The sequence below is a fragment of the Phodopus roborovskii genome, unplaced genomic scaffold (genome assembly GCF_943737965.1).
Source record: "Phodopus roborovskii unplaced genomic scaffold, PHOROB, whole genome shotgun sequence".
NCBI classification, from domain to species: domain Eukaryota; kingdom Metazoa; phylum Chordata; class Mammalia; order Rodentia; family Cricetidae; genus Phodopus; species Phodopus roborovskii.
In genome coordinates this window covers 4,871,516-4,895,906 of record NW_026126487.1, presented here as the reverse complement: position 1 = coordinate 4,895,906, position 24,391 = coordinate 4,871,516, and the positions used below count along the sequence as shown (strand labels likewise).

The window sequence follows — 24,391 nt, the reverse complement described above, 5'->3', positions numbered from 1 at the left end:
AACTCAAGTATAAGAGCCTCTTACCAAGGATAGGGACTAAGAAAGGCCTTCCCCTCTGACTCCTCTCTGTCCTCACGCTTGTGCAAGAGTGCATGGGTGGATCTCCTTCCTGTCTTTCCAGTCTTCTCTAGGCCACCTTCATGAGCCAAAGCCAGTACTTTCAGAAGCAGCTTCTCTCTGCTGCCACAGGAGCATGGCTCACATTTCAAAAACAGGGATGGAAAATGATTTCAGGAGCTCTCTGGGTAGTTGCCAATCCTACTACTAGTGTCTCAATTAATGTGATGCATGAGACCACCAGCACTACTACATTCACAAGCATATTGGCACCACTGGGCCCATGCTAGGCTCTCAGTCACCAACCTCAGCCAAAACCAATGCTATCCCATTTACAGATGGGGTTCAGACTCCAGATTCCAGATCCCATTGCCCATACCAGTGGTCATAGAACTACTGTTGAGTTACAATAGAAAAGAGAGGTTTGGAATCAGACAAATCATTTTCTGAATGACCCTATCACTAACTTACTAACTTGTACAACAATGAGCTAGCTGTTTAATTACCTCTGACTCCTGCCTTTTATCTGTAAGACAGAAATTCTATTTCCTCATGGGCTGATGAGAAACTACAAATGCAGATAACAGATTGAAAACCTACAGCCACTAAAAGTTTTCAATATCATTCTGACTTATGCAAAACAACAGGGTATATTCCTGTGCACCATATATCTTTTTGTTCTTTTCTTTGATCAGTACTCTGTTTCTTTACAGCAGGTGCTAGGCTCAGTGTTATAGTACATGCGAAAACAGTCATCATCTTTACTCTTCCAGAGTCTTGGTGGGGAAGGGACACCCAGACTACTGAGGAGTAAGCACATTAACATCGAATTCACTTACAATTTGTGATGTGCATGGGGAGGGGGTCAGGGAGATTGTTGAAGATGGCCCAGGGTAACTTTTAAAGCACAGAGAAGTACTCTTATCTGCAGCATTTTCCTACCCCCTCCTTCTTTTGAGACAAAGTCTTATTGTGTAAGCCTCAAAGTTCCTGTGGGGACCCAACTGCCCCCCAGAAGTGACCCTGGTGCTGCTGATGAGCTTACAGGTGCATGCCATACCTCCTGGCTTACAGGTAATAAGCTTCTACAGAAAACCTATCCCAATTTAAGACATAGCTAGGATTCAGGGTAAACACTTGGCCATGGAGCCTTATTCTTGTATATTATCCTCTATTCTCCATTTTCCTTGCCTCTCAGACAGGTAACAAACCAAAGGGCAAATTCTATTAGTCTTGCAGGATTCTATGAAAAGCACAATATTTTTCCTCTTCTTTGTCAAGAATATTAGAACTAAAGACGGCTCAGCAGATAAAAGCTGTGGGTGGCAAATACTCCCACTATCCCCCACTGCATTTAAGGCGTCTAGGTTTCCCTGTGCATTAACTGTTATCTCAGAACTAGAAAAGACACTAGAGGAATTTCACAGTGAAAGCCAGCACACCAGTTAAGAGATAAACCAACAGGGGGTCCAGAAGGGCTAAATGATCTTCCCAGAGTCAACCAGTGAATGAGTAAAAGTTACAACACATTTCCCCATCCTGATTCTCTGGCCTTTTAGCACCTAATCCCAGACATGTTCTTTTACACATAGTCCTCCATGGTGAAAGACAGGGCTATTTCCACTTTTGAGGATTCTAGAAGCACAGATCACTTCTCTCCGGTTCTCTCTTCTCCCAGTGAAATCCTGTTTCATACTACCGGGACTCTTTTTGATCGACCTCTTTGGTTTGGGAATCACAACTCCATGAAAAAATTGGTTAGCCATGGCTTTGTCAAAATGTTTCTCAAAATTATGAATTTGTAGGGTAGCAAAGCTTTGTGGTCTAAGTTCTGTTGTACAGTTATATGACCCTTAAAAGAACTTTCATAGGTATCCCATACCCTTTTAGGACAGAACCATAACTGATGCTTTTATGTGTAGTATTACAGGATGCTGGAGGGTGGGGAGAAAGAGAGAGGAAAGGGGAGGTGGAAAAAGGAGAGAGGGAAAAGAGTGGCAGAGAGGAAAAGAGACAGAGGGAGAGGCAGAGAGAGATCACGCTATGCTCTTGATTTATCATAGACCATTAAGGACCTTGTGTACACTTGGTCCAACTCTTCCAGGAAACTGCTATCAGGGGAGCAGAGCTGCTGGTATGGACTCTTGGTTCAGTGCTCTTTCCCACTCTGTAACATTATCCCAGTCTCTTGGGCTGAAGCAGCTGCACCATCAAAAATGTCACATCAGTTATGACAACATGATTTGTTATATAAGTGGTGCTGCAGAGTAGGCAAGGGGAAGAGGTCATGAGCAGAGTGTGAACCACAGTGCCCCTCTTCTATGGTTCATAAGTCAGCTAGTCCCATACTTACAAGAGAACTACATAGGGGTAGGAAACACCCACTAATCAATCAAAGGAATGAAAACTGAGCTAGCCTTTGTATAATGATTTTTACATCCCAGGCACTGTTGTAAGTCTATTTCCTATATTTACTCATTTCATGCTTGTGCCAACTTTAAATAGTTACTTTTATTACCTATCAACCCCATTTCATAGGCAAGAAAGCTGAGACATCAAGAGGTAAATAGCTAAGCTCACACATCTGACTGGTAGTAGAGTCAACGTTTTGGGGCCAGCAGCCTGGCTGCAGAATGTTCTTACCCCCTCTCCATTCTAGCATGCCATCCTGCTTCTGTGAGTAAGAGACTTATTCCCCCAGACCAGTCAGATCACCACTCTTTCCTCTCTTGCTCCATCTGCTAATTGCTGATTGTTAAACAATGTCCTTTCTACCAGGACCAGGTGGCAGTATGACAGAGGTGGGATTATATACAAATGGGTTATAAGCTTAAGCAAATTCTTGAAACAGAGTTCATTGGAGCAACTTTAGGCTTTAGGCAGTCAACAGATGTGAAATGATCTCCTCACAGCACCTGATTTCAAACCCATGAAGTTCAGTGCATGAACACATATACATATATACCCCTTTCTTCTTTTTCATAATTTAAAGTTGTTCTTTGCTAGTATTAGTTTTGAGGGTAACCCTTTTTTTTTTTTGAACCTGGAATCATCCTGTTATTGGCTTGCCAGTTGTCTTCCAGATTAAGGTGGGTTCCTGCAGTAACAGTCTAACTCAGTGGTTCTCAACCTGTGGGTCATGAACCCTTTGGCAAACCTCTTATCTCCATAAAATATTTATATTACAATTTGTAACAGTAGCAAAACTACAGTTATGAAGTGCTATGAAAATAATTTTGTGGCTGTGTGTTGGGGGGTCATGGCAACATGAGGAACTGTATTAAGGGTCACAGTGTTAGGAGGGTTGGGAACCACTGGTTTAACTGGGAATCAAGTCCATGCATTCACATGAGGACAGGTCAGAAAAGTAGGGCCTATTCTACTCAAATTTCCAGGGTTAACTGACATAGTATAGCACAAGCAGCCAAAAACCATGAATGATCTTGTCCTAACTTCAACAGATGTGGTCTCCTCAGATGCACAAAAGAATCTAGGCGCTCCAGGTTTAAAAGAAACAAGCCAGCACCTGGGCACTCATCCAGCTTCCCATGCACAGAAAAGAAATTCTGGATTCCTGTTCAGCCATGTCAATCTGCATAAGGCTTCACCTACTTATTCTAATAGCGACAGCCCTTTCCACAAGCACACAGGCTCTGTTTCGGAATCCACTGAGGTTCAAGAATCGCACAGCTAATTCTTGATGAGATCAGGTGAACTACTGGCTACACTCCTGGCAGGAAAGGTCTGCTGGTGTTTACAGCTCAGTGAACAGCAAGAAGGGAGAGAGCACCATCCAGCAACAGCAGAGAGCTCACCTGCTGCTACTTAACCTGACATTCTGTTTGCACTCACACTGTCTCCAGAGAGCAAGGTGCATCTACTTGACAGACATGGAGGCACAAGTGAGGAGGGATGCAAAAACAGCCAAGGAAGTGACTGCAGAAACAACAAGCCAAACATCTTGAAGAATAGCTCTCAGTGGACTGCTTCCTACATGAGAGTAAGGGTAGCCTGTTTAGATGTCTGTACTTTCACAAAGTAATGGCTGCAAGTGGCCCCCTCCCCCTCTGTTAATGCCTGTCACTTACTAGATGCTGAGAGCACACAGGCTTGCAGCTGCCAACCAATGGTCTTGACACCCAGTTATAAACTCAAGGTCAGCTGGGAGGAGGAAACCACCATAATTTTGGCAGCAGACAATCTTTCAAAACCACTACCTTCCCTAATAGAGTGGTATATTAAGACCTCACTTGTAAGGGTTGGGATATTTGTATGAGCAGTGATAGGTTCAATAGGAAAATCCCTAAACTTGTTTAAAAACTTCACTGAACAGGTATCCCAGAAATGAATGTATACCTGAAATGTTCCATGTTACTTTGTCTATACAGGTGATATCTACTAGCTAGCAAGCCAGGTCTTTCTGCAAACTCTACTTCCTAAAACACAAAACAAAAGAAAACTCTGACCCACCAGAGAGTGTGAACTAAGAAATCCAGCAATCTGTAACGTTCAGAAGAACTCCATGGGTCATTTTACACTATCAGGTCCATGCATTTGTCACTCAATGTTCAAACTGGGAAGTCAGTTAAAATGATATTCTATGCTTTATAAACTATAATTCTAAGATAGTTTTTTATAAGGATTCAGAAATCCAATAAAATTCATACTCTTTAAAAATTTTATTAGTCTATGTAAAAGCATGACTGATTACTAGGAAAATGATGAGGTTATATCACAGGTAAGCTTACCCCTAAAACAAGCAAAGCTATTTAAAATGCCACACAGCAAAAGGAGGCACTAGCTACTCCCAGGATATGTGAAACTATATTTGCACTATCTCCAGCATCACTGTTGACTTCTCAGAACTGTAATGTTTTGTAATGCACGACAGAGACCTTCCAAACACTAACTCACACACCAAAAAAAAGTAAGTGGAGGTGAGGGGAGTGATGGCAAGATAGCTCAATGGATAAAGGCACTTGTCATGTAGGATGGCGACTTGAGTTTGATCTCTGAACCCATATGAAGGTAGAAGGTAGAAGGAAACAGTGGACTCCACTTCTACACATGCACACACACACACACACACACACACACACACACACACACACACACACAAAACAAAACTATAACGATTTTAAAAACTTGAGAATTAGGCTTCTGAAAAGGATGTAAGTTTTCCCCTTATGACTTGTACTGAGCAGAAAAATTCCATAGGTCAGACTCTGTAATGCTCCTAGGCTCATGAGGGTAATAACACTCTGTTCTAAGCTACATCTGCTGCCAGTCCTTAATGGCAGTATCTCAGCTACCATGGGCACATATTCCTGTCCCCCCCTCCCAATCAGTACAGAGCAACCTGGATGAGAACATAAGCAGAGGGAACGGACTCCTAGCTTTTCTGAAAATGCTGATGATAAAGGGCCTGATAACATCTGAATATCAATACTCTTCCTCCAAAGCCAAAGAACTAAATTACCAGGCCTCAATCCCTACTAGAAATCACTGGCTTCTCACACGGTGTCACCTACAGTGAACCCTGTAACCATCTACTTTCACCTGCCTAGGTGGAATAACACAGCATCTGAACTAACTTACACATATGGCCTGATAGGTTTGTCACCAATCACACTACACAGGGAAACAGGAAATTGTTCTTCTGCAAATGCTACCAAGGCTTTCTGGCCTGGCCCCACCCAGAAAACACAATCTTCCTGGCTACAAATGACTCTCACTCAAGCGGTGATCTCAAAACCCATCTCTGCAAGTGAGGACTCCAAAGAATCTGTCACTGGGATACAGTGACACCAATCTCTCACTTTGTGGTTAATAAAACAAGTTCTGAATCCAGCTTGGCACAAGGCCCCGAGCTGACTTATTTCAAGCCGAGTTCATAGGAAAAACTGCCATTCATGAACGCTTCAGAAGGACAGGTCAGCTGGGTCTTTTGTATGGGCAGACACCTTTCTGGTGGGCTTTCTCAGCAAACCTTGTCTATGGTATGTTTTGCTCTTAAAAGGAAACAGAAATCAATCACAAAAATCTCAGTTTTGACAGGCAGCTTGTGGCAGTGAGGAATGGAAGAAGAAATACAGGAAAAGAGAAAACACTTTGATTTCTGATTTAATTGAATCAAACATCAAGACACTTCACCACCCATCACCCCCCCCCCCAGTGCAATCCAATATAAAGTGTGTAGGATTTTCCTCAGAAAGTCTCTTACAGCCTTCCTTTAAGAGTCTGTCCTAGGACTTAATCAGGAATTTCCATTCTAAAGTGGCACACAGATCTCCTCAGAGAACTCAGCTTTCTTTGAATAAAAAAGGCAAGTTACCCTTTGGGAGACTCGATACATATTTTTAAACTTCTTATTAAATCAACCTAATTTATGGGGCATGTTCAGGAAAAGCAGGTAGCAAGCTGCTTTGGTGGATGCAAAGATACTTAGCATCCTATCTCACCTCCCCTACCTCCACCTCGTTTGCCCTCCCCTCTCCGAGGGTTTCCGAATGTCTTCGGGCCCCTCCGAAGCCGAAGCCACTCGGTCCTCTCCGTCTGGACCCCGACTGGGCTCCGAACACTGTCGAGATCCTCCGAGCCCCGCGCCCAGACCAGGCCGAGAGGAGCCGAGCGCCGCCGAGCTCAACCCCACCGACATTTCCAGTCTCGGCTGGGCGCTGTCCACCACTTGCAAGGCCTGAAACCTCACCCCAGCTCTGGAGACCGAGGCTTCAACCAGACTCTCAGCCTGCCACAGCGGATTACAGACTTGTGAAGTTTTGAAACCTGTCCCTAAGGGGAAAGAGGTGGCGCGGTTTGCATTTCCCGACCCGCGAGTGCTCCAGGCAGATGCAACATGCACCTTGTTGCAAAGAGCAATTCCCTAGGCCCCGCCTCCCCATCCATTTGGACTGCACAAGCCCCAGAGAAACCCCAGGCCAAATTACTGGTGGCTCAGAAGGGTGAGGCTAGCCGAAGGGGCCTGTGAGAAGAAAGCCCCCGGGAGCTCTCGAACGCAAATAAGAACATGCCAAGCAGATGGGGGGAAACTGTCTCCTAGTCGCTACTCCCTACCATCATGGCGCCGCCTGGAACTCGCTTGTCATGCCTGTTACACATGCAAGAATTTTGCTTCTTGGTTTTGAAATCGCAAGCACAATTTGTCTCCCACCCACCTTCCTTCGAAAGGGGTTTTTATTTTCCATTGTTTTCCTACGGGATGCAATTACTTCGGCTATTCTGTCAAGTTGAAAAATAATCATTTTTGTTTACTGCACAGCAACCTCTAATTAGAAGCTGTGTGTGCACGAAGGTGTCACAGCAAAGCGACATGGAATCCTCGCTAAACGATCCTAACGAACTCCTCTGTTCTGAACTGACAGGCCAACGGAAGCAGGGCCAGGAGGCCCGGAAGGCATGCACCCATTCCCTGCCGGCCACCCCTCCCCAGGCAAAGCTGCCTGTAGGCTCACTAGGAGCTGTGGAGTGGATGGGGCAAGAAGCAAGCCAGTAAGGGGGAAGGAAGGGTGAGACTCCTTATTGGGGAAACGTGGAAAGAAAGGAATATCCCATTTTGTTTTAATTTTTAACCATCACTCAAATCCACCTCCAGTTAATTAGGAGGGGAAACTGATATCTAAGGCAGAAGGGGGCGGTGGCAAGTGGGGCCTGAAATCCGCACTGGAGGTAGATTACAGGGAACCCGGCCTAAGCAGAGTGTAAATAGATATAAGGATAAAGGCTACACAGTTGACAGGAAACTGCTAGTGTCAGGAGAGCAAAGGCTGAAGGGCCAGGGTGGAGAGGGGCTGAAGGGCGGATGAGGCTTGCTTTCATTCAGCCCTACGAACAGCGTTTACCTTCCACCTCTGCCTTGGGTAAAGCTGTGTCTGTCACATCCGCTTTGAAGCCCATCCTTTCCCCTTAGAGCACGCCCCCTCCCCTAACCCTTGCTCTCGTTGGGGGGTGGGATGGGGGTGGGGTCGAAGCCACAGCCTCCAGGAATTCAGCACCAAACTCATGAACAGCAAACACTTGATCCTCCACACCAATCTGGCAGGGCTGGGTCCCCTCCATGTTTTAGTCAAGTTCAAAATCACTGCCCCAAGAGAAGCAGGGGGAAGTGGGATTCGAGGGGTGGGGTGGAGGGAGGAGGAGAAATAGAATGAGGCAGAGAGACAGAAATGGAGGCAGCGAAACACATGAAATACTCCACGAGCAAGAGTTATGATCATAATCACGCCAATAGTGTGATGTTCTGATCAATATGGCGGACACTGTCATTCATACAACTACAGGCGCTCCCTTTCCCTCCCCCAAAACACCCACCCCAGGAGTTGGGGTGGAGGACCCAGAACCAACGTAGGGGGTGGGGGAGGGGAGGCAAAACCAGGTCTCTGTGTGAGCACGCATTAAAAACCAGGCCTGGAGAGCAATCTGGGTGAGCAAGATAATATAAAATCGGTGTAAAAAAATATTCTTAATAAAAGTACAAATCCCAATGCCATAGGGACTTACTTCATCTGCTTCACAATGGTGCTTTTTCCTGATTCTCCAGCCCCTGTTGGGACACAGAGAGGGGGAAAAACTGGTGAGTGTCAGCTCAGAGGAATAGGAAGGGGGCTTCAAAGCATGCGAGGGATGGGCGCTCCTGGGCACATAGTGGTGCCAACTCTGGGACCAGGTCTCCCGTGGCCCTAGTCGGGTGGGGAACTGTGGCCGGGGTCGAGGGGCGGGGGTGGCTACCGAGGTCCTTACCCAGCAGGAGTAATTTCACGTCTTTGGCGGCGCTGATGCCATCTTCTTTGAGGTTTTTCTCAATCGCCTTGCTCCGCTCGAGGGCGGCTCTCTCCTCTGCGCTCAGAGTACATCCCATGGTGGCCCCTTCCCTGCCACAGCCCGCACGATTCGGCTGGCACGACTCCCCGGGTCGGCGCGCCCCCCACCCCCCCACAGAGCAGAGCCTGGGCTCAAAGGGGAGAAAATCACGATATCCTCTCCTTGGCTGGGAACAAAATTGTCGAAAGACCAGAAACCCCCAAAAAATAACAGCCTCTATCAAGATTCCAGCAGCGAAGACTAGCGGCGGCTGGCCCGGGTCTGGGGGTGTCGAGGTGAGGGTGGCCGGGGTCTGGGGCTCCGGAGCCGAGGGAGGAGGCGCCCGCGGGCCCGGGAGGCGCGGGCTGCAGGCACTGAGGCTAGTGCACGACCCAAAATAAATAAAAAAGCAGTAGAGGCTGGATCCGCAGCCGGAGCCGGCGGAGGGTGGGGTGGGGGGCAGGGTGGGTCCTTCTGCCGAGGCTGCCGGAGGCGGAGGAGGAGGCGGAGGCGGAGAAGGTGGAGGCGGCGGCGGCGCGGGGTGTGGAGGGAGTGAGTTAGGGGGTGCCGCTAGTGCATGTGCATCGCCGCTCCTCGGCCGTCGGTGCGTCCGCGACGCCTTCTCCGACCCCGGCGTGCGGGGCAGGGCTGGGAAAGGGGTCGGGCCGGGGGGTGCAGATCTCTAGCGGGAGGCGGCGACGCCGGGGCCCAGAGCTCGCATCGCTCGGCGGAGCGGAGAGGAGACGGGGAGAGCGCGAGGGAGCCGCGGCTAGCGGGGAGCGCGAGAAGAGGCGGGCGGGGAGGGCAGGGCACGCGCGTGCGCCGGGGCGGGCGGGGAGGGGGCGAGGCGAGCGGAGCGCGGGAGTGCGCCAGGTCCTGCGCAGCGCTCCGCCAGCCGCCCGCTGACGTCAGCAGGGCCGCGCGCCGGGCCCGGGGGACGGCGCGGGCGGGGGCGGAGCGCATGCCCGCGGGCCGCGTCAGCCGGCGGCCGCGCGCGCGCGCGAGGCGCGGCCCGCTCTCAGGCCCCCCTCCCCCGCGGCTCGGGGTGCGTGCTCGGCCGAGGAGGGCGGGGCCTGGGGCCGGGCGCGCGCCTGCGCCCCACCCCGCCCCACCCGGGCCGGTCTCGCGCGCCTGGCCCGCCTCCTGTCAACCAGAGCGCGCGGCGGTCAGGTGGCCCCCGGCCCGTGGCCCGTGCCTCCTGCCTCCTGCCTCTCGGGCTCTGGCGTCGTGTCTCTTGCAGCTCGCCTTTCCGATTGTTCTCGTGTGGCTGGAGACACAGCCCCTAGCCGAGCTCTGGTGCCTCAGCAGATGTGAGGAAGCAGCGGGTCCGAATAAACCCGCGCACGCCATAACACAGCGCTGGGGCCCAGGGACAGACTCCGGTCTTTTGCTTCCCGGCTCCGCGTTTATTGAGTATCTAATGTATAGAGGCTGGGTTCGTGGAGAGGAACGCAGCAGGCACGGCCTATTCCGCAGGAGTTTTTGCCTCCCCGGGTCAACGGGAACCTTACCGCGAGATACCCACCACCGCTGAGGAGGCTAGAGATGGTTACCATCCTAGGGATGGCTTGATGCCAAAGGCCCAGGGACAGTAGTCGTGAAAGCCTCTAGCAAATGCTTATTTCCTTAAAATTTTCTCTGTGATGGCCGGTCTGGCTTGGTTCTTGAATTCTTGTATTCCCAGAAAGAACATAAACCGGTACAGTGAATTCTTCATGGGTGTTTGATGAGGATGAGAGGTTTCTTCCTCTTTTCGTCTTAAAGTAGCAAACTACAAGAATAAATACAGCCATGACCATGTCTTCTCAAATAAGGAGTCAGAAACCAGGGTCAGTTATTTAGCTGATCCAACACTGGGGAAACCAGTAGACAGTTGCCAAAGATCGGTCATGTTCTGGGTGGTCTCTGAGAGTTTGAAGACATTCATTCGCACTGCACAAAACAGTTTTACAACCAGTTCCACCAGACAGCCCCAGGGGCCTTCCTAGAGTGAGGAGCCAACAGGCAAGCCTGCCGAAGGAAAAGACAGGCAAGTGGCCAGTGGAAAACATGTTTTCACCCCTAACAGTTGGGCATCTCTGTGGCTCTGAAAGTAAACTTGTTTGCTTCAACAATGGGGAGAAAATCCTATTTTGAAAATGTCACCCAGAATAAAAATACATTTGCAATGAGGGAACAAAAGGCAATTAAGGCCCGCCCAGAAAAAACATTTTTCTCCTGCATTTTTTTAAGTCTGGTGTTTCCCAGTGTGAGTTAACCTTATTCTACAGATGGCTGTCAAAAGTTATATGCAATGCAATTGAAATATTTAAATTTGAGTCATATCCTATCTATCCTAGGAAACTGACAAAAAGTTGTTTCATATGGCAAATAATCTCCCCTCCAACTCCTTTCCTATTTATGTTGGGTGGGGTTAATATTACAGGGTAAATCTGATTTGACTTCATATCAAGTATCACTAAAATGTCCTTCCAGATCCAGAACAGAGATCTCAGGTGCCCCAAATCCGACAGAGCTTACCGGGGCAGTTGTGCAGATCTACCATGAACCAGATGCAGAGGTAAGTTTCAGTCTCATTAAGGTTCTGCCATTCCTACAAGACTGCATTGGAAGGACAGACGGTAAATAAATAACCATTTCATTGTGTGCTTGGGGTGGGGCATGGCATTGCTCTGTTGAATGGATTTAGTGTTCTTTCATATCCAGTGACTTTCAAGTGAAGACTGTATGCTCTTGGGGACCTTCTGGTTGTGTATAAAGCCATCCTGGACTCTAGGTGCAGGTCTTTCTATTTGCTATCAGTCCCTATATGGCAGAGGCACAAACCTGTGCTTTGAGTTTTTCTTCACTCCCTTAGTAATGATTAAGAATCCACCAACTGTGAATGTAAGTCTATGTTCCAACACTGCAGATGTATTTCAGATTTGCCTACCCTGTTTTCTTTTCCTTTTCCTTTCCTTTTCTTTTCTTTCTTTCTTTTTTTTTCTGGGTCACTTTTTGTCTTTATGGCTGAGTTTCATAAAAGACTAATAATAATCCACTTCATCTGTATAGTGCTTTACAGCTTACGGAGCACTTTTACAAAAATTATCCCATGTGATCCTCCCACATAAACCTCAGTTAGGACTCGTGTGGGAAGCGACATGGATGAGTGGCAAGAGCCTAGGCCAGGAAGACAGATTGATAAGAGAAACATTCTGAGATGTCCTACATTTAATTACAAAGGGCCAGGGATGTAAGAAAAGGGAGACGGTAGGGGAGGTTAACCAGTAGCAAGCTATAGGCTCCCAAGAACACAAGACTGTTTTTATGTTCTTGAATGTACTTTAAAAGCTTCACTCAAGCCTGCTTTGACTGCCTAGGGGCCAGTGTGTCCTTCTTGCAGCCCTAACCAATCCAGAGGCCCTGGCTGCTTTCCTAGGTGTTCTCCCATCACAAAGCCTTTGCTGCTTCAGGTAATCCCACCCGCGTTACCAGTAGATTCAGTGTAAGTAATATGTATGTAGCAATGCTTGCACTGTATAATACTCCAGCTCTTTAGAGCTAGGGAATTAGCCATCTACCCTGGCAGTGGTTGTTGGGGAATTTATCCCAGCACCTAGTCATTTATTTTCCTGTCTAGCATCTGTAATGGCTCAATAAACCCTTTTGTTTCAGAGTTCTTACAAGGCCTTAGGCATTTTGGTTTAATAAGATACAGCCTAGTACCCATTTTACAGATGAACAAGCTGAAACCTCACTTGGGGGCTTGAATAAATTGTTTATGGTCAGCAAACTCAATAATAAGTCAACAAATCTTTGCAATTTTGTGAACTGTTGAAAGTAGGATGCTATATACACATGTACAGTATATTCAGATCAGGAAGCCGAAATCTCAAACCTAGTCATACTTGATTCCCCCAAAGGAAGAAAGGATGAGAAAAATCTCAATGTTCTGTAAATTATAAGTAATAAAAAATTATAGCCATATTAAATTGGCCCATAATTAATTCCTATGGGAACGAAGAAATTACAATTCTAATATTAAGACCTAGGATTCCTAGACAATGGATATATTCCCTTTGGTTTTATTTTATGTGATTCTCAGAGTTATATTTTTCTGGGTTTTTTTAAAATTAGAAAACAGTTCTCACCCTACCCTTAGTCAAATGTTTATCATACTACCCAGATATTATGCTTCATATTTTTAATTTTAAAGGTACTTTGGATATCTTACTCCATGAAAGGAATAACTACAAAGTTGTCCTCTACTTCTATAGAGTAGGGATTCATGGCATAAAGAAGATTCCCAGCTCTCACTTATCAAGTGTAGTATTTAGGAAGAAAACGTCTCAATTTTTCTTTTCTTTTTTTATGTCTCTAACAGACAATCCCCCAACTGATATTTTTTCTGACATATTTTGTGCGTGTCTCTCAGACCACCAGTGCCATGGTCCTTAAACATTATTATCTGTAGAACTACCTGAGATGCTTTATATTTATATTTTAAATTTATTTCCTAGAGTTCCATTTCTGGAACTCAATAAGAACTCAGTAAGTAGGAATCCCTAACTCAGTAAGTCTGAGGCAGTGTCTAGGGATAACTTTTAGAATTATACTTTCTACCTCAAGTGATTCCTAATATTCTTTGGGAAACTTGCTACTGGAATGTAAGCTCTTTGAAGGAAAAGGGTTTCCTTTGTATCCCAAAAGGTCATGAATTGCCTTTGTCCACCAATTGTCATAGCCTGTATGGACAATAGCTTAGTCATTTGGGTTTTTTACTAAGACAAATTTGACACTTGATTATTCTAGAAAATATTTAAGATTCAGTGAACTAAAGAAGGTAATGCCATCAAGTAAAGTTCCATGACATGAAATGATACTGACTTTGAACCAACAAATGGGAGATTATTGGCCAACAGGTATTTGTGAGAAGACATCAGAAACAATACTTGGCTAACTTATGTGTCTCATTTCGTTATTTTTTGGGGTTCATGAAAAATTAATTTTCTAATGTATAATTGTTTAAGTGCAAAAGATGACACAGGCAGAAATAAGACTTCTGTATACTTTTTAAGATAAAGGCCTTGCATGAAGAAGCAGATAAATGTTCGCATGTTACTGACTTGAACTCTCAAGTTATGAAAATCCATTATATGGTCACAATTGCTAACATTATTTGTTGAATATACTTTGATGGCTCAGGTGTCCCTAAAAGAATGTGCTTTGTGATTTTAAATTTTTAATTATTTGTCAGTTAGGATAGCAAAGAAATCCCACAGGGATGCCTCTGGGGTGCTGGAAGGGGCAAGGACTAGTGCTTTTGTGCAAGAAAGATTGACTAAGAGCTGAATTTGACATTGAAATTTGGCCTAATATGAAGGCCTTACCTAATAGTCCTGGTTTTGTGATGGAATTTCTTGGGAAATCTTTCATCAGAAGCTGAGATTTTGATCTGTTATGATGGAAATAACAAACACTCTTCAACCTACCTTCTTGGCTGTGTTGACAGAGTGAATTTTCACATACACATTTGCATCTAGTTTATGTAATACTCTGTTCTTCAGAAGACAGGGGATCTCCAGACATGAAGATTTCTTGCATTCTCATATTTCCTGTCTCCGAAGAGCCTTTTGCATACATGCAACTCAAACACATTTCACACACTAGTTCATTAGTCTTCTGTAACCTTCAAGAACCAAAGCCTTATTTATTATTGCCTTATTTATTACCACAATGTTCTTTGCAAGTAGAACTGTTTTTAAAAGAACATTTTCTTCTTTTTCTAATTTTTAAAGAGTTATTTTTATGTGTATAAGTGCTTTGCCTGTATGTATACACGGGGGCCATGTGTGTGCCTTGTGCCCACCAAAGTCAGAAGAGAGCATCAGATTCCCCGGGAACTGGAGTTACAGATGGTTATGAGCCATCATGTGGGTGTTGGGAAGTGACACAAGGTACTCTGAAAGAGCAATAAGTGCTCCTAACCACTGAGCCAGCTCTCCAGCCCAAGTAGAGCCGTTTATGTTTATTCCTACAAAAAGTAGATGGATTTTTATCTGACCAGTTTGCCTGATCTGTACCAGCTGAGACGAGAGAGTAGAGGCTGCCAAATAGATGAAACTTATTAAGTGGACTGAAGGTGATTGTCTAGACTAAGCATATTTAATTCTGTTTGGGTGCCCCAAAGCATGTGTGCTTTGGGGTGTGGTAAGTCTGTCAAGTACTAAGAACATGAGTGCCACTGAGGCAGTGGTTTCTTAGTTGACATTTAGACATGTATCTCTTTGCCCAAAGTCCTACAAAATCTGTCTGCATAACAGAGAAAAACATTTTTATGAAATTCCTGTGTGTCCAATGAAAAACAAATATAAGACTTGCAGAGGACAATTCAAATCAACACAATTGTAAACAGACCCCTATCCTCAAGGCGTTTGGCTGTAATAATTTAGAACTTGAAGTAAAAGGAATTTGTACTGACCTTCTTCTTAAGCTCTTCTTTCAGTCTGCCAACTTTCTTCCTGGTTAGTGTAGACTTTGGAGAGGGACAAGAGAAGAGAGAACTCTGGGTTAATCACGTGCAAAATAATGAAAGACAGAACTGTTTTTAATGACCAAAGAGAGAACATATACCAGTCTTTTTTGTTCATTTGCTTTTGTTGTTTGTTTTTGTTGTTGTTTGTTTGTTTTTTGATACAGGGTTTCTCTGTGTAGCTCTGGCTACAATCTGCAGACCAGGCTGGCCTCAAACTCAGGGATCTGTCAGGGAAAAAAGGTGTGCACCACACTGCCGCCGCCGCCGCCGCCGCCGCCACCACCACCACCTGGCTATACATACAAGTCTTAATCAAAGCATTCGATGTGATGGCTTAATGTTGATTCTGAAATTGATGGGGTAATGTGCAATGGCATGCTTTTAAAAAGTCAGTAGTAGGGGAGGTGGGGGTGACTGTAACAGTGGACCAAAAAGGAAAGCATTAGGGACCAGCCAATTTGACCATCCTTTGTTTGCTTCTAATTATCTCTGCCTTTGTTTGAGAAGGGAGAAATGCCAATCATTTTTATTCAGTGTGGAGACAACTTTTGTGCTCCCATTTGAGCTACTTATATACTTGGTTTTATCCCTTTATAAATATTTCCCCTATAGTCATCTTCATTTTTTCATATATGAATTTATTTAATGTCTATTGGAACATACTATGTGTCAGGCATTGTCAGATGTCAGGGACACAACACATATAGTTCCCTGCCATCCTGGAACATGTAGCCTCTGGCTTTGAACTTCAACAATTTTTCATACATTAATTGATTTGATCCCCATACCTGTTTTTTTGTTTTTGTTTTGTAGAATTTTCATTTTATGCACAATGAAATTAAGATTAGAAAAGTCCAAGTGGTTTAGCGCAGATCACCCAGCTTATCCCTTAGATGGTTGGGATATACATCTTTATTTTCTGTACTCCATGACTGGATTTTCTGCAGCATTTGCTACTTATTTAGATCAATTTGCTACTTCTAATTTGCTATTATAAAATATTTTTTAGACAATGATTTGCTGTCTCACCCAGGCTGTTCTTGAACTCAGTATTCTCTGAGATTACTGGCATGTGACACCATGTCCAGTTTCTAAATTAGTTTTCTGAATAGAATTAAGACTATTTTATTCGTAGTTTTGTGAGTTCTTATTCAATAATCTTTCCTTCCCTTTGTCAGATGTTATTGAGTATCATGAGTGACCTTTTTGTTGTTTAGTTTTTGAGCCAGGTTGAGCCTTCTGTCCCAGATTGACCTCATGTTCCAGACAGTCCTCCTGGATCAATCTCTCCATCTGAGATTTTAAGTTAGAGCTGCCATGCCCTGTCTTAAGTAATTTTAATAATAAAAAAAATAATGATCCTATGGTATTAATTACTTCAAATAATTTCTAGGTCTTAAAGAGATTGGATTACCTTTGTAATGTGAATTTATTAGAATACTATACATATTTTGTGGCACCCTCCCCCTGAAAGTAGTACTAACCTAAGACCAGGAGTTCAGAAATGTGGAGTAAAGAGATCAGGAGTATGGAGCTAAGGAGTGCAGAGACTAAGAGTACAGAGATCAGGAGTATGGAGATTGAGAGTACAGAGACTGGGGTACAGAGATCGGGAGTCCATGTTGTTTAACTAAGGCAAGAGGTCGATAAACTTCACCCCCAATAAATCTGCATAAATAAACAAATGCCATTTTCAAAGCAAAAGGCACAGAATGAAGAGACAGGACTAACAGTCTTTATTCAGCTAACACTGGGAGATTTAATTCACACCCCAGGCTTCAATTTCCTCAACTGAAGTGGATTTTAGGTACTTTCTGTCATCTACACCTATGTTTCTAAATCTGAGTTGAACAGACAGAGAAACAGCAGGGAACCGGAAAGGAGACTACAGCAGATAGAGCTACAGTGAGTAGGAGCCCCTTCTAGGGCAAAGTAAGAGTGTTACAAATCTGTTACTCAGTCATTGATCTGGGTATTTCTGTTCTGCTGTTAAATAGTCCCTTTTACTTTCTTTTTTCCTTTAAATCAAGTCTGACTCTTTCTTACATCAATTGTGTTTGCTTTAGAAATATAACACCTTGTTGAGCATGGCAGGCCAATGTTATGGGAAGACTGTGGTTTGACTTTGATTTTCTGACTTGGAAGTGATGTTACTTCTAGAATGCTGAGGGTTTTTTGTTTTTTCTATCATGAAAGATTTTCTCCAGATTGTATTTGTAACTCTTTCATCGCAGTAGGTAGATAGCAGTTAATAATTACTATCCTATTAATTCTGAAAGAATTTCCTTATGGGTGAGTAAGTGGGTATCATCGGGGGCTGAAAGGACAGCTGAAGGAGTTGTAGTTTCAGGATTGCACACATATGCAAGTAACTAAGGGGGCAAACAAGCTTAAGGGAGGGTTTGCCATTGGCCGCCTCAGATTCTCCTTGGCACTGGCCATCACTGTTCCATTACATCTTGTTCCTTCCCTAGTTGCTGAAAGGGAATGGAGGGATTCAATATGATACTTCCATAGTAGAGACACCAGTGCTCTGAGCATGAAGGAACAAAGATTTAAGTGGTCAACTAATGGTGGCAAGAAACTTAGGTTTTCAGGAATCCTAATATATAGAATATAATACAATACCTATGATAATTAGGTATCATGTAATTTATGTTAGAACACTGGAACTCTAATCCAAGAACTTAGTGTGAGCAATGATAATGATCTTGGCACCATGACACATCTCTGTAATCCCAGCACCTGGAAAGCTGAAAGCAGAAGGGACCCAAGTTTGAAGCCAACATGGAATAAGTAGGAGGTTCCTATCTTTAAAAAACAAAACAACACAAAACAACACAAAACAAAAAGCAAACAATGACAATAACAACTCATTTCATATCAAAATGAGTATACATCTATATGTTTAAATTATAATCAATGTTTACTGTACACATGAAAAAGTTCTATTTAACTACAAAAGTAATCTGCTACTGTAAAGAGAAGCAGAACCACACTGAAAACATGTGTGTTCTCTACTCTATGGTGACTAAGCAGTGACATTTCAGAATTCCTTAGGGGCAAAGACAGTCTGCTATTGACTCTAGATCCAGCTGCACTCTGCCCTCCTCAGAGAGCTATTTAAGAATCAGCTCTTTCACAGCTAGCTGGTGTTATTGGAACTGCTGAGACAAACCAGCATCATGAGAGCGTGCTGAGGCTCACACCTGAAACAGAATTGAGATATCGAGTGGGAAGCTGAGTCACACAGAGCGTTTCCTGTCCTTTCGGCTGGGCCTTGCTCCCTAGGGCAAGGTAATCCTTGTCACAGATTCTGGATTAACACAGGTCATGAACGAGGAAAATCCAAAGGTTTGCTTGCTTTCTGGGCATCAAATCAATCTGGGCTGGACCTTTAGTATCAACCTCTTTTAGGTTCTCTATATCAGCTTCTGATTCTGTGTTGGGATTATAGATCTGCCTTGATCTTGTTAACCTCTTAGCTAGTCTGTGTGACTAGATCTCCTCTACAACCTGCCACATCTCAATGTCCATCATTTGTTTTCTGGTACTTTGTTTTCAATGCCCTATTCCTTACACATCTCTCTAAGTTTGGGTTTTCACATGTTAATGTTGTGGGACTTTCATTCTGGCCTCCTACTGACTTCCTGCCTTTCACCCTTCTGTGTGAAACAAGAAAAAAGTAGACAAAATTTATGAAGTAACCCTACTCAAGACCTTAGATTCCAGATGATGGGTGACAGGGATTCCTCAGAGAAGGGAATGAGTGGCCCCTTGCTGACCACAGTGTACTACCTTGAGACAGGTTTTAGATTGTGGTGCAGTAAGGTAGGACCTAGATGGAAGATGGCAGACTCCCCAAGTTGGCATCTAGAATTGAGAGTCTGGAGAGATGGAGGAAGCTAGAGTTCCCAAGAACACTAAAGAAGACATTTGCACAGATAGAATGCTGTTGTATGATATAAATAATAAGATATTATTTACAATAAAAGCTATGGTATCCTTGGGTTGTGCTATACCATGACAACAAGTATTTGTAGACACACAATAGCACAAAAACTGTTTAACCTGGCAGTAGAGGACATTCCTGGCATCTATAAGACCCCATTGTCCTGGGGCTGATTTCTATCATCAGAAAGGGGAAAATGGGGTAAATAGCCATCAGAATAGAGTAGAAGGAGCAGTGCCAGCTCTATCAAAGCTCAGTGATGACACCTGTCCCTCCTAGTCAGACCAGAATGTCTCATATTCGTGGCCTAACAGAGGACTTGAGGGGCTTGCTTATGTAGCAGGAATAATCAGCACCAGATGAAATGTTATGTTGACTCTGCCTAACAGACAAGCTCACAAACAAGTGCCCAGACTATTTCCCAAGAACTTACATGTATTCTGAAATAAAACTAAAATACATTTAAATAAATATGACAATATCCAGCTCCCAGTAAGGTAACATTGGCCCTGTCTAACATCCAAATCAAATGGAGAAAATCTGACTCATCTTGAAGAGATTCATCAACCAAAACCAAATCAGAACCAATGTAAATGTTAGAGTCAGGGTTAAAAACATTAAACATTATTCTACCTTGACCTTATCTGTGAGTTTAGACTTACCAATTTTTTTTTTTTTTTTTTTTTTTGAGACAGGGTTCCTTTTTGTAGCCCTGGCTGTCCTGAAACTCACTTTGTAGACCCACAGATATCCACCTGCCTCTCAAGTGCTGAAATTAAAGGAATGTGCGTGCCACCACGACCAGACTAGCAATTTTTTCTTTTAATTTTAAACTTATTTTACTTATTTATTTAATTTGTGTTTTTGCAAAAGAGTGTTGTCTCTCTTTAGTACTAGCTGCCCTGAAAATCAATTTGTAGATCAGATCCACCTGCCTCTGTCTCCTGAATGCTGAGATTAAAGGATTGTGAGACCATGATCTGCAAAAATTGGCTTTTTAAAGACACAAATCAGTCTTCTAGACATGAAAACTGCCATGCCTCCAGTGAAAATACAACATACAAGATCAATAGAATTTAATATTAAAAAGAAAATAATAAATTTGGTGGCAGAAACTTGAAAAGAAGCACATATTTGGGATTGGGAAAATTAAAATTAGGCAGATATAGAACTGGGTAGATGGTTCAGCCAGTAAAATATGCTGTGCAAGCATGAGAATGTGAATTTGGATGCCCAGAACCCACATAGGACAGATATAATAATCCTAAGGCATCACTGTTAAGACCGGAGGCAGAGACCGGAGAAGCCTGGGAAGACCAGCTGACCTGGTCTACATAATAATGCATAAGAGACCTTGCCTTAAGGTGGAAGGTGAAGGATGACACTTGAGATTATTCTCTGACTGCCACATGCATGCTATAGGACACACATGCACACACAAATACAAAAGAAGTAAGATTAGTTATACATAAATTATAACATACTAATAATTACTCTTAAATGTAAGTAGAATAAATGTTCCAATTAAAAGGCAGATATTTGCAGAATTGATTTTAAAAATGTCACAACTATATGCTGTCTCCAAGAATACTTTAAAATATTTTTCCTTTTAAAAATAAGATGGTTTTATTATACAACTCAGGCTTGCCTCCTGCCTGAGATTCTCAAGCTAGCATTACTGGTGTGCACCACCACACCCTGCTGAGAACACATTTTAAACTTAAAATCCCAAATATATTGAAAGTGAGATGATGACATAAAACACATGCACCATTCAAACAATAACCAAAAAAGAGATGAAATACTGGAATATCTGACAAAACATCTTAATATTCTTTTTATTGCTCCTTTCAGAATTTAGTATATGCACACAATATATTTTGAGGCTATTTAATACTCCCCTTCCCAACTTCACATTCTCTTTTAAAAGTATTTTCTTATACCCCATTGAATCCGAATTCTGTTCCCCATATAAGTGCAGTATGGGGCCATCCACTGGAGCATCATTGATCCACCAGGAACCAATCATATCCCTAAAGAAAACTGACTCTTCCTCCTCTTGTAGCCATCAGCTATCAATAACTCCTCAGCTGGGGGAAGGCTTGTGAGTTCAGCCCTCTACTCTATGCTGGATGTTGATATCTTGGTCTTGGCACTAGAGGAAAAAAAATTAACACAAAAACTGTTATTAGAGACAAGGAGAGTCACTTTACAAAGCTATTAAGGAAGATATAACAATATATAACATTCAAGCACATAACAGTTACATATATGAACCTAACAACTGAGTCTGAAAACACAGGAATTAAAAGCTAACAAAACTGAGGAGAGAAACAGACAATTCAACAACAAGGCCTCAATGTCCTACCCTCAGCAACTGATAAAGTAATGAACAGAAGATCAACAAGGAGACATGAATGGCAGGCATATAAATCATACAGGCCTACTGATACCTACAGAACATCCCACCACACTTGAGCATGCCTGGGATAGCCTCTAGATCACAAATGGTAGATCACTAAATGAGCCCCACTGAACCTGAAGGGCTTCACAGCAACAGAGTACACCTGTAGCCACAATGGTCTTATATTAAAAACCAAGGGCTGGTGGTGCAGCTTAGTGCTGCACAACACATGGCAAACACAGCAACACAATGAGCTGAGGAAAATAGCTCAGCTAGTGGAGTACTTGTCTAGCATGCATGAAATCCTGCATGCTGGGTTTAATCCCCAGCATCAGATAAACCAAGCATGGGGGAACACACCCATGATCCCAGCACTTGTGAGTTAGACACAGGAGGATCAGAAGTTCAAGGCCATCCTTGGCTGCAGGGCAAGTTTAAGACCAGTTTGAAATATATGAAACTATGTTTTAACAAAATAGAACAAAATAAAGCAAAAATAACAAGGAAATGTGAACATTGCACAGATATATGAAAAGTAAATAACAGGCTTCTATTTTTGTGTGACTTTCAGAAGAACTTGATTGAAGGGAGTTTGTTAAAAGAAAGATGGCAGAGAGGACAAGCGAGCAGAGTTCCTTTATGGTTGGAAGCAAGAGAATACCAGAAAGCTTTCGGTCTGGGAACCTTTCAGAGATTTGTGTCAGAAACTAGGAGTTTTGGGGAGAAAACTAGGCTTGTCAGTTTAGTTGGCCTGCCTGGGGTCCAGATGCGTCCCCTCAGTTTCAGTCACTGACTCATATCCAGCCTTTAGGCAGAGATGTGCATATACGAGATGGTTCTCTTATAGCATTCCTAGCTTCCAGGGAGGACTTCTTGGAGCTGCTCCTCTTGGGCCCTGCCCTACTTGGCTAGTTACTGTCACTTGTTCTTATCATTTCCTTCTGTGAAGAAGTAACCGTAAAATTACTTAGGAACAAGACTAGAGATCAGAGTCCCCAGTAACAAGCTACAAAATAAACAGTGGGCCAAGATAGACATGGTGGCATATACCTATTATCCTAGCAGTCTGCAGCTGATACAGGATGATGGCCGTAAACTAGAGGGCAGCCTGGGTACCATAATGAGATCTTGCTTAAACAAACAAACAAGTTAAAAAATGGGCCAAAGAAGAAATGACAAAGAAAACTAGAAAATACTTTGAAGTAAATGATAATAAAAGGACAGCATGCTAAAATCTTTGACATTCAGCTAATATGCTGCATAGTGGGAAAGAGATCATTATAAATTCCAGCATTTAAAAAAGAAGGAAAAAAATCTAAAGTTAATATTCTAGTTTTCTACTTTAAGAAGCTTAAGGAGAAAGCAAAGGATAACCAGCCTATAGTTTACAACAGAGAACCTAGGTAACAAAGAAGACTCTAAGAGAGACATACATGGATCTGCCTAGGAAGGGGAAATAAGATCTCCTGAGTAAATTGGGAGCATGGGAGGGAGGGTGGAAGGGGAAGAGGAGAAAAGAAGGCAGGTGGGGAGGAGGACATGAGGGAATAAGATGGTATGAGTTGGGGAAAGGATAGAGAGGGAGAGCAAGGAAAGAAATAATCTTAATAGAGGGAGCCATTATGGGATTAGCAAGACTGCTGGCACTAGGGAAATTCCCAGGAATACACAAGTATGACCACAGATAAAACTCTAAGCAATAGTAGAGAGAGTGCCTGAACTGGCCTTCCCTGTAATCAGATTGACGAATACAGTAATTGTCATCATAGAACCTTCATCAAGTGACAGATGGAAGCACATGTAGAGATCCACAGCTAAGCACTGGGCCAAGCTCCTGGAGACCAATCAAAGCTAGGGAAGAGTGAAAATATGAGCAAAGGGGTCAGGACCAGGATGAGGAAACCCACAGAAACAACTGACCCAAGCTACTGAGAACTCACCACTCCCGACTGAGATCTGTGAAACCTGCATAGGACCAAACTAGACCCCCTACATACAGGTGACAGTGGGTGGCTTGGTCAGTTTGTGGGGCCACTGGCAGTGGGAGTAGGATCTATCCCTAGTGCATGAACTAGAGTTTTTGGAGCCTATTTCCTTTGGAGAGATACCTTGCTCAGCCTAGACATAGTGGGGAGTGCCTTTGCCAAGCCTCAACATGATGATGGTACAGACTTCATTGACTCCCCATGGGAGGTCTTACCATCTCTGAGAAGCAAATGGAGAGTGGGGTGAAGAGAAGGGAAGGGGAGTGGGGGGAGGAGGGGAAAAAGGGGGAACTAGGATTAGTATGTAATTTAAAAAAAGAAGCTTAAGGAGAAGGGCAAACTAAATGCAAAGCAAGAAGATGAGGAGAATAAGATTAAAGAAGAAATATATGAAACAGAAAGTGGAAAACTGGGGCTGGAATGATGACTAAGCGTTAAGAGCACTGTCTGCTCTTCCAGAGGACCTGGGTTTCAATTCCCAGCACCCACATGACATCTCCTAACTATCTTAACTCCAGGGTATCTGGCACCCTCATACAGACCTAAATAAAAATACATAAGCCATTAAAAATTTATATATATATATATATATATATATATTTTTTTTTTTTTTAAAGGGGGCCCTGGAGTGATGGCTCAGGGGTTAGGAGCATTTTCTG

At 43.6% G+C, this 24,391-nt stretch overlaps 1 protein-coding gene across 2 annotated transcripts in view; it reads right to left on the bottom strand.

Moving 5' to 3' along the window:
* Positions 1-9,670, bottom strand: part of Gnao1 (G protein subunit alpha o1) — a 148,983-nt gene extending 139,313 nt beyond the window's left edge. The window contains exons 1-2 of one of the 2 annotated variants that reach the window (XM_051195147.1): positions 8,815-9,670; positions 8,575-8,617 (exon numbers count right to left, since the gene is read on the bottom strand). In XM_051195147.1, the coding sequence (XP_051051104.1) occupies positions 8,575-8,617; positions 8,815-8,932 (161 nt within the window). In that variant the 5' untranslated portion in view covers positions 8,933-9,670. The remainder of the gene's footprint in view (positions 1-8,574; positions 8,618-8,814) is intronic. The other variant, XM_051195146.1, reaches the window with a different exon arrangement.
* Between the last annotated feature and the right edge of the window lie 14,721 nt (positions 9,671-24,391).